A 13,625-nucleotide genomic window follows, 5' to 3' on the forward strand; every position below is an offset into this window, starting at 1 on the left:
GCTGCCACCGGACACACGCCAAGCATCTCTCGGCAGCCTCTGCCTTTCCTAATTAGGCTATGGCCCAGGCTAGGAATGTCCACGGCTCCTGGCAGCGGTGTAGGGCCCTTTAGTGTCCTTTATATAGCCCTTATCTATGTGTCACTTGAAATCAACCTGGCCTACACCCTCCCACATCACCCTCCACCCCCCACCCCTCTGGGCACTGCCATCTCCCTCTGGCCTTGGCCTCCATCTCTCCTTCCCCTTTGCTCCACGGAGGATGTGGGTGGTCAGGGCACCCTATGGCAGCTGTCAGGGTGCAGCAGGGAGCTGCCTGCCAGGCCCACACGGGGCTTTGTCACCTGGCATGGTGGCAGGAAGGGATAGGGGGGGGCCAACAGCTGCTGGCCTAGGGGGTGACATGGGCAGGGAGGCGTCCTGGGGCATGAAGTGTCTGCCCAAGGCTCTCCCAGGAGCCTCAACCACTCGCGCCAGGGCAGGGCGAAGGCACTTACGTGATGAGCATGGACTGGTTTTCACGGTCTGGAAGAGAACAGGCAGGGGTTAGAGCAGTGCCACCCAGCTCAGCCCCTGCCCAGGAGCCCAGCCCCCCCAGGCTGGGGGTGCCCAGGGGCAGGGCTTACTGCGCAGCATGTCGTTGTAGGCATTGTCAGCGATGGAGTAGATGTGGGGGGGGGCCTCGGTGCGGCGCTTCCCCTTGTAGGCAGCCACCACGGGCGCCGTGTAGACAGGCAGCCACTTGTAGGGGTTGATGGTGACACAGAACAGCCCCGAGTAGGTCTGCAGGGGGAAAGGGGGTGGGTGAGGGCTGGGGATTTCCCCCCCAGCGCCAGGAGGTGCCCTGCCGGCCGCCCAGGTGCCCGCAGCTTACGTAGATCATCCAGTGGGAGTAGCGGCGCTTGAGGTTGTAGAGCACGGAGGCCTCGTTGAGGTGCGTCAGCATGGCCATGTCCTCGATCATGTCGAACTTGGGGGGGTTCATGGGCTGCACATCATCCTCCTTCACCACCCTTGTCTGACAGGGGAGGGGGGGCACACGTCAGGAGGACCTTAGCCCCCTCCCCAGACACCCTCTCCCCCCACAGCCTGCTGGGTGGAGGGACGCACTGGCAGCCCCCCGCTGGGGACAGCCCTGGTGTCATGCCTGCTGCTCCCCAAACAGGGCTGTCCTCCATTTCAGGGGAGCCCCACCAGCACATCAGCCACTAAGTGGCCAGGCTGGATGTGGCTCTGAGCAACCTGATCTAGTGTGATGTCCCTGGCCATGGCAGGGTGGCTGGAACTGGCTGATCCTGGAGGTGCCTTCCAACCCTAACAGGTCTATGATTCTATGAAAGTCCAGCTGGGACAAGCAAGCTTCAGAAGCATTCCCTCCCCAGGGAGACAGATTGTGGTCAAGCTTTACAGGAGGGGGGATCCAAGCCAGGGGGGGTACCAAGATGTCACCTCACAACATGCTCAACACCCTGCCCTGTGCCCTCCTTCACAGCCTAAGACCCCCCACTGGCACAGCCTCTAGCTGAGAGAGCTCCCTGGTTATGTGGGCAAACAGCTGAAGCCTGAAGCCTGAAGCCTGAAGCCCATCACTTCTAACTGGATTTCTTTAATCCCACAAAGCTGGGCACTGGGAAACTATCACATTACCTCCCTGGCCTGGATGGAAGGAGCTGGATTTAGCAAATGGTCTTGTTAGTAAAGATTAGGCAAAACCTTCCCAAAGAGGTTTGTCTGGGGTATTTTGACAGGTGGCTCTGAAGCCCGTGGTGCTGCCAGGTGTTGGGTGCTCAAAAGCAGGAGGGGAGCTAGAGGGATAAAGGTGGGGAGGGACAAATGTCCCTGGGAAGTTTTCTGCTGGAAGTGCTGCTCCAGGGGAAGGAGACACAGCTCCAGACTTTGGAAATCCATGGCAAAGCGTTTAAGAAGGCAGCTTCAAGGGGGAAAAGACCACCAAAAGCCACCTGTCTGCATCCTGCTCTGCAGAAGCTGAAGAGCCTTGGAACATCAGAACAGACCTTTTGACCCTACACCTTCTGGCCAGTGAGTTTTATCCTGGAGAGGGCAAGTTCATTTCCTTTTCCCTCCCCCACCCCAGTTTCAGACAAAAGTATTTTCAAAGCCCTGACACTTTTCAAAGACAATTGCCTCTGTTTCTTCTCAATTCAGCAGAAGAGCACTCAGTGCTGTGCTGACCAGCCAAGGACCAGGAATCACCAAGCCCTACCAGTCACTGCCTGGGCAGCTCCTGGCTCTGTTTCCCAGTTTCACACCAGTTGCAGTGCAATGAAGTTGCAGGGCCAGGGGACTTCCATAGCCCAGAAAATAACAGTGAAGAAGCTCACCTGCAGCTGTTGCTGCTGGGTATTGTTTGGACAAACATCAGCAGATCTTTGCTTTGCCTCCCTCCTGCTGCTGGAAAACCAGAGCCTCACTGCTAGCTACAGCTGGTCCTACCCCCTTAGCCCAGGTCACAGAAGCACAGAAGCACAGAATGGTAGGGGTTGGAAGGGACCTCTGAAGAGCACCAACTCCAACCCCCCTGCCAGAGCAGGATCACCTAAAGCAGATCACATAGGAACATACCCAGGCAGGCCTTGAAGGTCTCCAGAGATGGAGACTCCACCACCTCCCTGGGCAGCCTGCTCCAGTGCTCTGCCACCCTCAAAGACAGAAGCTCCTTCTCATGTTTAGGTAGCCCAGGTCCTAGCCCTGTTCTCCCAAGAGCACAGCTCACCCCACTGCAGAACCTGGTGTAAAGGAGCAGGAAGTGGCCAGCTGGCCCTTACCTCTTCTTCCAGCCTCGGAGCCCAGGCGGGCGGCAGCTCAGCGCTGCAACAGGCTGTGCTGGGGCAGGGGCAGCCCTGGGGCAGCCAGAGCTGTGCTGGGCCAGCCTGACCCTCCTGCCTCGCTCCGTCCCACACAGTAAATGTGTCTGGAAGCAAACACCCAAGGGGGGGATGCTGAACCCTGCCACTCTTGGCAAGTAACTGGCCTACGTGTCCTGACGCACCACGGCGTGTGTCCCCTCGGGGCGTGAGTGATGGCCAGGAGTGGAAGGGTTATCAGCAAGAGCTCAGATGTTTCAGACAGGATCTTCTCACACCTCACTCCCCTCCACACACACACTCACTCTCCCTTGGGGAAGCAAAGGTGCTTTGCTTACTTCCTTATTCTTGGTTTCCACTGTGACTTTGCCACCAGAGCTTTCTTTGATTTCCACTTCAATGTAAGCTTCTTTCTCATCCGGGATCCAAGCTCGCTTCTTTCCTGGAGGGGAAAGGGGAAAAGGGAAAAGGGGAAGGGAAAAGGGGAAGGGAAAAGGGGAAGGGGAAAGGGGAAAGGGGAAAGGGGAAAGGGGAAAGGGGAAAGGGGAAAGGGGAAAAGGGAAAAGGGGAAGGGGAAAGGGGAAAGGGGAAAGGGGAAAGGGGAAAGGGGAAAGGGGAAAGGGGAAAGGGGAAAGGGGAAAAGGGGAAAGGGAAAGAGGAAAGGGAAAGAGGAAAGGGAAAGAGGAAAGGGAAAGAGGAAAGGGAAAGAGGAAAGGGGAAAGAGGAAAGGGGAAAGGGAAAGGGGAAAGAGGAAAGGGGAAAGGGAAAGGGGAAAGGGAAAGGGGAAAGGGGAAAGGGAAAGAGGAAAGGGGAAAGGGAAGACACAAAACAGGTTGAAATGTAGGAAACCATCTGAAACTGTCAACTGAAAGCCACATGAATGCAGTCCAATAACACAGAAGGGCAGCAATTACTCCTTCCTATGTTTCTGGTGATAGAAGCTGAGATTTCTTTGCTGCCTTCATGTTTGGAAGCTGCTGAGGTCAACTTTTAGCCTGACACACCTGTACTTGCACTTGGGCCCTCATGAAAGGAGGACAGTGAAAGGAAGCAAAATTCTCCTCGTTTTCTGAAGAGAGAGGAGCAAGGTTGATGCTGGAAGCCCAGCACAGCCAGATGTGGTACAGCAGGGTGGCTGGGACACAGTCACCACCTCCAAAGGGAAATGCAGCTGGAGAAGGCTTTGACACCAGTCCCTCAGCCCATCTCCCCCAGATTTCCTGCTTGCTCCTCATGCTCAGGGGAGATGAAAGGCCACCTCCACCCACATCTCAGCAAACAAGGTGAAAGTCAACCCCCTGATTTTCCTACTTGTGAGGTTTTCCTGTCCCCCAGGGGTGAGGTGGGGAAATTCTGCAGCACCCAGAACACCATGAGGCGCAGGGCTGGAGGAAGGATGGTGATGGTCTCCAAAGAGAGCCACGGCCAAGGGGCTGCCAGGGGGCACCCACAGAGGGCTGTGCTCGAGCTGCCTTGGGGTCTTACCATCAAATGGAATTGTCTGAAGCTTCAGCTGCTCCGTGTAGCTTTTCCGGAGGTACTCAGCAGCCTCCCCAAACTCGCTCATGTCCAGCATGGACATCTTGCCTAGCTGGAGGAAGACTTGGCAGCAGTGAAGGAAGAGTGAAGGACACCCAAAAGCTGCAGGGAGGGAAGGGACAAGGTGTTAGTGCGTGGGGAAAGCGCTGGCTGCTGGGCTGCTGACCAAGAGCCACGCAGACACCAAGCACCCTTTTGATTTTAGAGAGAGAGAAGACAGTGGCAACAACACAAGCTAACAATGACTGGAACAAGACAATTACTGAGCACTTTCCCTTCTGCTGCCATGAGCCCTGCACTGCCAGAACCAGCTGGGGGAACCAGCATGGCTTGGGTCTCAAAATCCACACCGGTGTGGTAGGTGCCACCAGAGATCGCCAAGGACAATCCCTTCGCCTGAGAAACTCAGCTGAATCGTATCCCAGACCTGCTGGAGCCCTGCTACCAGCCACAAAAACCTCTGCAAAGCCCCAGCAGAGCAATAATGCAGGAAGATAAAAGCAGGGCTGGAGCTGTTATCCCTGGGCAGATCCCTTCTAGAAGACAGCTGTTGGAGAAGGGCTTTCACGCACAGACAGCGCTTTTCTAATCCCCGTCTCAGGCAGCATCACACACAGCAGAGCTCTGAAACCCCACAGCCATCACCACCACAGCCACTGCTGGTAGGCAGCAAGTCGGCAAAGAGCTCAGATCTTTGCAGAAATGCCCTCTCCCACCCTCCCCTGTAGTGGCAGAGCCAGCCCCTGCCCTGCAGGAGCATCCAGCCTGCAGAGGTGAAGCGGGTTAGTAGCAGAGGAGAAGCACACGCCGCCACGCTCTTCGGTACTGACCTTGGTGAGAGGACTGAGTGGCTGTGTGCAAGGCAAAGCCCCTTTTTATTGTGTCTGTCAAGGTCAGAGTGGGAAAAGATATGTCAGAAATTCCCATGTGTCATGTCCCCACAGCTCCATTGGTGCTGCTGTCCCACTGCCCGCAGAGACACAAAAGGCAAACTTCGCTTTTATCTCGCTGCAAGTGCAGCCTGGTTATTTTTACTCCTGTATTGTCAGGCAAGTACAAAGGCAGAGCCAGAGGCTCCAGCTCAGGCAGCAGAGCAGCTCTCCAAGCCTGCCCCTGCTCCTGCTCTGCTGGGGAGCAGGGGAATGAGAACCTCAACTGTTTCAGAGACACACAGAACTGTTGGGGTTGGAAGAGACCTCTCCGAGCATCCAGGCCAGCATCAACCCAACCCCAGCACGACCACCAAACCCTGGCCACAAGTGCATGGCCACAGCTTCCTTGAACACCTCCAGGGCTGGGGACTCAGCCACCTCCCTGGGCAGCCTGTGCCAATCCCCCACCACTCTTGCAGCAAAGAAACTTTTCCTGACCTCTAACCCAAACCTCCCTTGGTAAAATTTCAGGCCATTTCCTCTCCTTTTATCACCTGATGCTAGGGAGAAGAGACCAGCTCCCACCTCACTGCAACCCCCACCTGACTGCAACTCCTACCTCACTGCAACAACTCCCACCTCACTGCAGCTCCCACCTCACTGCAGCTCCCACCTCACTGCAACTCCCACCTCACTGCAGCTCCCACCTCACTGCAGCTCCCACCTCACTGCAGCTCCCACCTCACTGCAGCTCCCACCTCACTGCAGCTCCCACCTCACTGCAACAACTCCCACCTCACTGCAGCTCCCACCTCACTGCAACTCCCACCTCACTGCAGCTCCCACCTCACTGCAGCTCCCACCTCACTGCAACAACTCCCACCTCACTGCAACAACTCCCACCTCACTGCAACCCCCACCTCACTGCAACTCCCACCTCACTGCAACAACTCCCACCTCACTGCAACCCCCACCTCACTGCAGCTCCCACCTCACTGCAGCTCCCACCTCACTGCAACTCCCACCTCACTGCAACAACTCCCACCTCACTGCAGCTCCCACCTCACTGCAACCCCCACCTCACTGCAGCTCCCACCTCACTGCAACAACTCCCACCTCACTGCAGCTCCCACCTCACTGCAACAACTCCCACCTCACTGCAGCTCCCACCTCACTGCAACCCCCACCTCACTGCAGCTCCCACCTCACTGCAACAACTCCCACCTCACTGCAACCCCCACCTCACTGCAACAACTCCCACCTCACTGCAACCCCCACCTCACTGCAGCTCCCACCTCACTGCAACAACTCCCACCTCACTGCAACCCCCACCTCACTGCAGCTCCCACCTCACTGCAACAACTCCCACCTCACTGCAACCCCCACCTCACTGCAACCCCCACCTCACTGCAACAACTCCCACCTCACTGCAACCCCCACCTCACTGCAGCTCCCACCTCACTGCAACAACTCCCACCTCACTGCAAAAACTCCCACCTCACTGCAACTCCCACCTCACTGCAGCTCCCACCTCACTGCAACAACCCCCACCTCACTGCAACAACCCCCACCTCACTGCAACAACTCCCACCTCACTGCAACAACTCCCACCTCACTGCAACCCCCACCTCACTGCAACAACTCCCACCTCACTGCAACAACTCCCACCTCACTGCAGCTCCCACCTCACTGCAACCTCCTTGCAGGGAGCTGTAGAGAGCAATGAGCTCTCCCCTGAGCCTCCTCTTCTGCAGACTAAACAACTCCAGCTCCCTCAGCTGCTCTTCACAAGACCCTTCCAGACCCTTCACCAGTTGTCCTTCTCTGAACACAGTCCTGCCCCTGAGCAATCTGTCCTCCTGCTCCTTCCCTCCACACCCTGCCAGGAAGCTGCTGCCTGGTGGGATGTGTGTGGCCCTTGGCTTTCTGAGCAGGACCATCCCAACCTCTTGGCCAGCTCTGGTTCAGCCTCCCCCTGGACAGACTGCCCAGGAATGGTGGGACCAAGGAAGGACCTTAGAGCTTGATCTGTGCTGCCTCAGAGGGCTTGGCTTGTTTCCTGGCATGCCAGCTGCTGCCCTCTCAATACCAACCACCACAAACACCAGAATTTACTTCAATGGTTACATAAATCAGACTCAGCAGTGTGTCAGAGGGCCTGATGCTCCCCTGAGTAGTGGCCTGAGGGCAGCCCCCCAGGGCAGGCAGACTGCTGGGGATGGAGACTAAAGCCCTCCCCCCACCTCTGTCTTGCTGCTGTGGATGAGCTCTGCCTTTGGCAAGCCCTGCCCAGCACTAACCCTCCCAGAGCTCACTCACCTTGTTGGAGCTTGGCTCATGGTTGGGCCAGACTAAAGTTCTCTCCACACAGAGGCTCCTGGGCTTCCTCCACACCACTGCACAGAGCTGGCACCCCAAGACACCACATGCAAAGTGCTGACTGCAGCCCCCAGCTCCATCCCAGCAGCAGCACCATGGCCTTCCCAAGAGGGGAATGACAGCTGGCAGGGGCCAGCCAGACCCACAGCCATGCCATGGGGATTTCTGTGCCAGCCTGAAGGAAAAGCCATTTTAGCTGCTGGCATCCCAAGGGTAGTGAGGGCTCTGCTCCCCGGCCTGCCCGTGTTCCTGCCTCCCCAAAGGAGCCTCACACCTCTCCACCACACATCCTGCTGCCCTCTTTGCCTCTGCTCTGGTGCCTGTTAATTCCCAAGCAGGGCTGGAGGTGTTTTCAAACCCCCTTCTCCCTCCTGCCCACAGCAGGCCAGGACATGCCACAGCCGAGGGCAGGACCAGCACGCACCACCCCCAGGGCAGAGGGCCCCAGGGCCCAGCCCAGTGACTGCAGCCAGCCTGGGATGCCCCCACCAAGGTGGGCTGCCACTGCCCAGCCACCAGAAAGGTGGCTGGGTCCTCTCTGCCACTGATCTGCTCCTCCCTGGACACAGAGCCACTCCATGGCACTTGTGGGGGCTGCTTGGGTTCAACAGGCTTGTGTGAGGCAGGCTGCAGCCAGCCCCCAGCGCTGGAAATGAGCCCAGCTAGGGCTGGGTGGTTTGGGCGCCACAGGTGCAGGGAGGGGCAGCATCTGGGACCTCCACCCTTGGTGCCAAACCACCTCCTGGCTCCCAAGCTGTGTGGTCACGTTCCAGGGCCACAAAAGGTAGAGGGAACCCCCCCCAGGTGGTACTAAAGAACCAGAACCCACAGCTGCAGGGGTTTGCTCTTCTCCACTCACCACCCCTGCACCCCAAAGTAACCTGGGGTTGTTCTGTCCTCCTGAGTAGGGGAAACTGAGGCACAGGGTGAGGAAGGATTAGCTGCAAGTGCTGTGCCCAGGCTGGATGTGGCACAGCCTTCACCATGGCCAGAACAGCAGCACTGGGAGCTGCTTTAGGGCACAAGGCTTCAGCCTGGGCTCACAGCCCAGCTTGCAGAGAGGTTTTTGCAGCCCCAGAACCTGCCCTGAACCCAAGCCAGGCCCTGAAGGAGGTTTCTGCTGAGGTCCCAGCAGTGGTCAGCCCTTCCACCCAGTGCACAGGCATGGTTTGCTGCTACACCCCATGACTCTGAGCCCCCAGTGCTGTTCTCTTGCTCCCTGCCCTCCCTCCCTGCCTTGCAGTGAAGTCTGGGAGATCCATGAGGTGGAGGAGAGCTCCAGCCCTGTGCCCTGTGGCTTGAGCCCCAGCAGAGAGGATGGCTGGGCTGAGGGATGTGCTGATGTGGCCTTCAGTGGCTGCAGTGCAGTGTAAGGACCAACCCTGCCTAGGAATTCGAATGCTCCAGCAGGGGAGCTGACTTCAGGCACCTCATTGCAAGGCAAGGTGCAAGCCCCCACCTCCATGTCCCATGGGGGCACTCTCACCTGGTTGCTGTTCAGAAGCTCAGGTCCTCATTGGGGTTTGGCAGCAGCTGGTGCAGAGGGAAGGCCCCCGTGGGGACAGCAAGGCTGAGATCCCCCTTGCAGCTCTGCAGGCTGGTGCTGGAGGTGTCCCCACCCACGGGCAGAGGCTTGTCCAGCCCTTGGCCACATGGCCCAGGAGCCCTATGCTCTTCCAGCAACTGATGGGACAGAGGTGCTCAGCTGTGCTGAGATGGCAGCTGCAGTGTGCCCAGGAGCCATGGGCACTGCCAGGCCACATGCCATGCTGAAATTACCCTGGTGGTCCTCTGCCTCTCCGTCCTGGCCTCAGGGTCAGGTTTCCACCCACATCCTGGAGGAACTGAAGGACTTTGGAGTGTCTGGTGCCAAGTACCACTGCCATGAGCAGCCTGGCAGTGGGATGAGCCCTCAGCCCTACCAGCTGGCCCAGCCTCACACATTCTTCTGAGGGCATGTACTCGCCCCATGCCCTGCTCCCCCCCTCCCCTGCCTCAGCTTTAAAGTGGATTTATTTCTGGAGATCCCTTCTGCAGTTCCTTCTGTTCTCCCTACTTTCCCTCCCCCTTTGAAGAGGTTCCAGCAGGGTCCATCAAAGGCCAAGCAGACCTGTAGAAGGGGGAAATGTGGAATGGTTGCCCCAGCAGCTGCTGCAGGGCACTTCCCCTGGGTTTGGGTGGGTTTGGGGCTGGAGTCTGCCATCTGCTTTGCAGGGGGATAGGAAGCTCAAGCTCAGATTGCTGGCCAGGCTGGAGCTGTGCTCTGCTCAGGGAGGTGTGATGGGGCATCCTCAGTGGGGCAGTGGCCACACAGAGCTCCTCTCTGGGCCTCCCACAAAACCCCCCAGGCTCTCCCCTGCCTGAGCAGAAGGGAGCTTGCTTTAGGTGGTTATTAGCCAAAGCAAACAGGCAGCCCAAATGTGCCACAACCATCCTCAGCAGGGGGAAGCATCTCCCCTGGGCACTGAGGCATCCCCATTACTCCCCTCCATAGCTCTGTGCTTGATGCTGGTGTCCCATGACATGATGGAAGAGCATAGGGCTCCTAGGCCATGGCCCCAGGGGCTGGACAAGCCTCTCCCCATGGGTGAGGACACCACCAGCACCAGGCTGCAGAGCTGCCCCTTCCATGAGCATTTTGAGGCCAGATCTGCTCCTACCCAGCCCTGGAGAGACAGGAGGGTGCCAGGGGGCTCAGCCAGCCTCTCTGGAGCAGTCCCCTGGCTGCTCCCTGACCCCTGGGAGGAATGCTCCCCACTAGCAGGCTCTGATAAGTGGCAGGAAGGAGAACTGCTCTACGTGTCGGGCAGCTTGGGAGAGGTTTCCACACTTCACACATCCTCACTATCAGCTCCCTGCCATGCACTGGGGGGGACACAAAGGTGCCTGATTAGATAAAGACAATCTGCAGAGGAGCTATTTCAGGCATATTTCCATCCAGTGGGAATGTCTGCTCACAGTGATGCTGGAGGAGGTGACAGGCCAGCCCTGCCAGCCCAACAGCATCCCCCTGGCCACAAAAAGCTGCCTTCCAGAGCAAACCCTTAAATCCCCACAGCCCTGTCCCACCAGGGTGACAGAGACAACAGCCACCACCCCAGCATGGCTTCCCAGCACCCCTTGGCATCATAGAATCACAGAATTGTCAGGGCTGGAAGGGACCTCAAGGCTCAGCCAGTCCCAACCCCCTGCCATGGCCAGGGACACCTCACACTGCAGCAGGTTGCTCACAGCCACATCCAGCCTGGCTGCAAACACCTCCAGGCAGGAGGCTTCCACCACCTCCCTGAAGATCTGATGGGTGCAGCAGCAATGCCACTGCAGGGCCCCAAGAGGGCAGATGCTCCTGGGGGGTTTGGGATGGGGTTAGCTCTGGATCCTCTCATCTCACAGCTCCCTGGGCACTTCCCAGCACAAGCATTCTGCTGCCTGGATGTCCCACCCTGGAGACAGTGCTGGGCCCCTGTCCTAAGCTGGCTGTCCTTTGATCAACAGAGCTTCTGTGGAGCTTCAGGAGCATGCATGAAGCTGCTGCTGCCATGAGTGCTTTGGTGCAGCAGGACACAAGCCAACCTCATGAGGTTCAACAAGATCAAGTGCAGGGTTCTGCAGCAACCCCAGGTACAAATCCAGGCTGGGCAGTGACTGGCTGGGAAGCAGCCCTGAGGAGAGAGACTTGGGGGTGCTGGGGGAGGAGAAGCTCAACAGGAGCTCTCAGTGTGCACTTGCAGCCCAGAAAGCCAACCACAGCCTGGGCTGCAGCAGGAGAAGTGTGGCCAGCAGGGCAAGGGAGGTGATCCTCCCCCTCTGCTCAGCTCTGGGCAGACCCCACCTGGAGTACTGCCTCCAGTTCTGGAGCCCCTATTACAAGAGGGATGTGGAGGTGCTGGAAGGTGTCCAGAGCAGGGCCAGGATGATCAAAGGGCTGGAGCACCTCTCCTATGAGGACAGACTGAAGGAGTTGGGGCTGTTCAGTCTGCAGAAGAGAAGGCTCCCAGGTGACCTCATTGTGGCCTTCCAGGATCTGAAGGGGGCTACAGGAAGGCTGGGGAGGGACTGCTCAGGATCTCAGGGAGTGATAGGACTAGGGGGAATGGAATGAAGCTGGAGGTGGGGAGATTGAGGCTGGAGGTGAGGAGGAAGTTCTTCCCCATGAGAGTGGTGAAGCCCTGGAATGGGTTGTCCAGGGAGGTGGTCGAGGCCCTGTCCCTGGAGGTGTTTAAGGCCAGGCTGGATGAGGCTCTGGCCAGGCTGATCTAGTGTGGGGTGTCCCTGCCCATGGCAGGGGGTTGGAACTAGATGATCCTTGTGGTCCCTTCCAACCCTGACTGATACTATGATACTATGACACAGCTCACTGTGGCATGAGCTTTGGCCAGCACAGGCACACTGGGGGCTGCTTGCATTGCCTGCAGAAAATCATAGAATCACAGAATTGTCAGGGTTGGAAGGGACCTCAAGGCTCAGCCAGTTCCAACCCCCCTGCCATGGCCAGGGACACCTCACACCACAGCAGGTTACCCAGAGCCAAATCCAGCCTGGCTGCAAACACCTCCAGGCAGGAGGCTTCCACCACCTCCCTGGGCAACCTGTGCCAGGCTCTCACCACCCTCATGGGGAACAACTTCTTCCTTACACCCAATCTGAATCTAGTCCCCCAGATGAGTATCAGGATGGCAAAAGTACCTGGAAGAGATGTGATGGAGAAATTCCTGGCCAAAGGTAGCAAGCAAGATGCTCAGGAGGTCAGAGGCAGGCCTGGAGCCACTGAGGTCACCTGGAGAATGGGAAAATCAGAATGGGGAACCAGGTCAGGCTGTTTGGGGCTCTGAGCAACCTGATCTATTTGAAGATGTCCCTGCTCACTGCAGGGGGCTTGGACTAGGTGACCTTTAAAAGTCCCTTCCAACCAAACCCAGCCTGTGGTGCTGAAAGTGGAAGAGTTTCTCTTTGCTCACTTCAAACTCCCCAGCTTTGAGGCTGCAGGAGGTTCCCTCTCTGGTGGGACTGACCCTGCAGAACATCTGCTTAGGAGTGAAGGTTGTGTGGAGCACTGCAAAAATCACAGGACTGTGTGAATGAAGCTGCCTGAGGTTTTGGAAAGCCCCACTGGGAGGAAAGAGAATCCTGCCTGGTTCATTTGAATGCTTAATAGCACCTTAATTGCAGCTGCCTGCCAGGGCAGAGCCTGGCACACAGCAGCTGCGGCAAGTCCTGGCCAAGAGCTGCCTTGGAGGCTGTGAGGGAGGTGCAGAGCTGGAGCAGAACCAGAGCTAGGACGTGGTGCTGCCAGCCCATGTGCAGGATCTGTCCCTGCAGGGCTCTGCCTGCTCTGGGGAGTAGAATAGGAATAGGAATAGGAATAGGAATAGGAATAGGAATAGGAATAGGAATAGGAATAGGAATAGGAATGGGAAAAGGAATGGGAATAGGAATGGGAATAGGAATGGGAATGGAATAGGAATGGAATAGGAATGGGAATAGGAATGGGAATGGAAATGGAATAGGAATAGGAATAGGAATAGGAATAGGAATAGGAATAGGAATAGGAATGGGAATGGGAATGGAATAGGAATAGGAATAGGAATAGGAATAGGAATAGGAATAGGAATAGGAATAGGAATAGGAATGGAAATGGGAATGGAATAGGAATAGGAATTGGAATAGGAATAGGAATAGGAATAGGAATAGGAATAGGAATAGGAATGGAAATGGGAATGGAATAGGAATAGGAATTGGAATAGGAATAGGAATAGGAATAGGAATAGGAATAGGAATAGGAATAGGAATAGGAATAGGAATAGGAATGGGAATGGGAATGGGAATGGAATAGGAATAGGAATAGGAATAGGAATAGGAATAGGAATAGGAATAGGAATAGGAATAGGAATAGGAATGGGAATGGGAAGGGAATAGGAATGAGAATAGAATTAGAAAAGGAATAGGAATAGAATAGAATAGAATAGAATAGAATAGAATAGACCAGACCAGACCAGGTTGGAAAAGACCT

At 56.8% G+C, this 13,625-nt stretch overlaps 1 protein-coding gene across 2 annotated transcripts in view; it reads right to left on the reverse strand.

Annotated features, from left to right (window-relative positions):
• The window catches only part of MYH7B (myosin heavy chain 7B), a 35,434-nt gene extending 30,972 nt beyond the window's left edge, over positions 1 to 4,462 (reverse strand). The window contains exons 1-5 of one of the 2 annotated variants that reach the window (XM_068149769.1): positions 4,311 to 4,462; positions 3,164 to 3,267; positions 875 to 1,018; positions 627 to 783; positions 498 to 525 (exon numbers count right to left, since the gene is read on the reverse strand). In XM_068149769.1, coding sequence (XP_068005870.1) covers positions 498 to 525; positions 627 to 783; positions 875 to 1,018; positions 3,164 to 3,267; positions 4,311 to 4,407 — 530 coding nt within the window. In that variant the 5' untranslated portion in view covers positions 4,408 to 4,462. Of the gene's footprint in view, positions 1 to 497; positions 526 to 626; positions 784 to 874; positions 1,019 to 3,163; positions 3,268 to 4,310 lie in introns of those variants that run through there. The other variant, XM_068149770.1, reaches the window with a different exon arrangement.
• Between the last annotated feature and the right edge of the window lie 9,163 nt (positions 4,463 to 13,625).

Source organism: Melanerpes formicivorus, unplaced genomic scaffold (assembly GCF_026170545.1).
Source record: "Melanerpes formicivorus ecotype bairdi unplaced genomic scaffold, bMelFor1.0.p_v2 SCAF_19, whole genome shotgun sequence".
In the NCBI taxonomy this organism is placed as follows: Eukaryota; Metazoa; Chordata; class Aves; order Piciformes; family Picidae; genus Melanerpes; species Melanerpes formicivorus.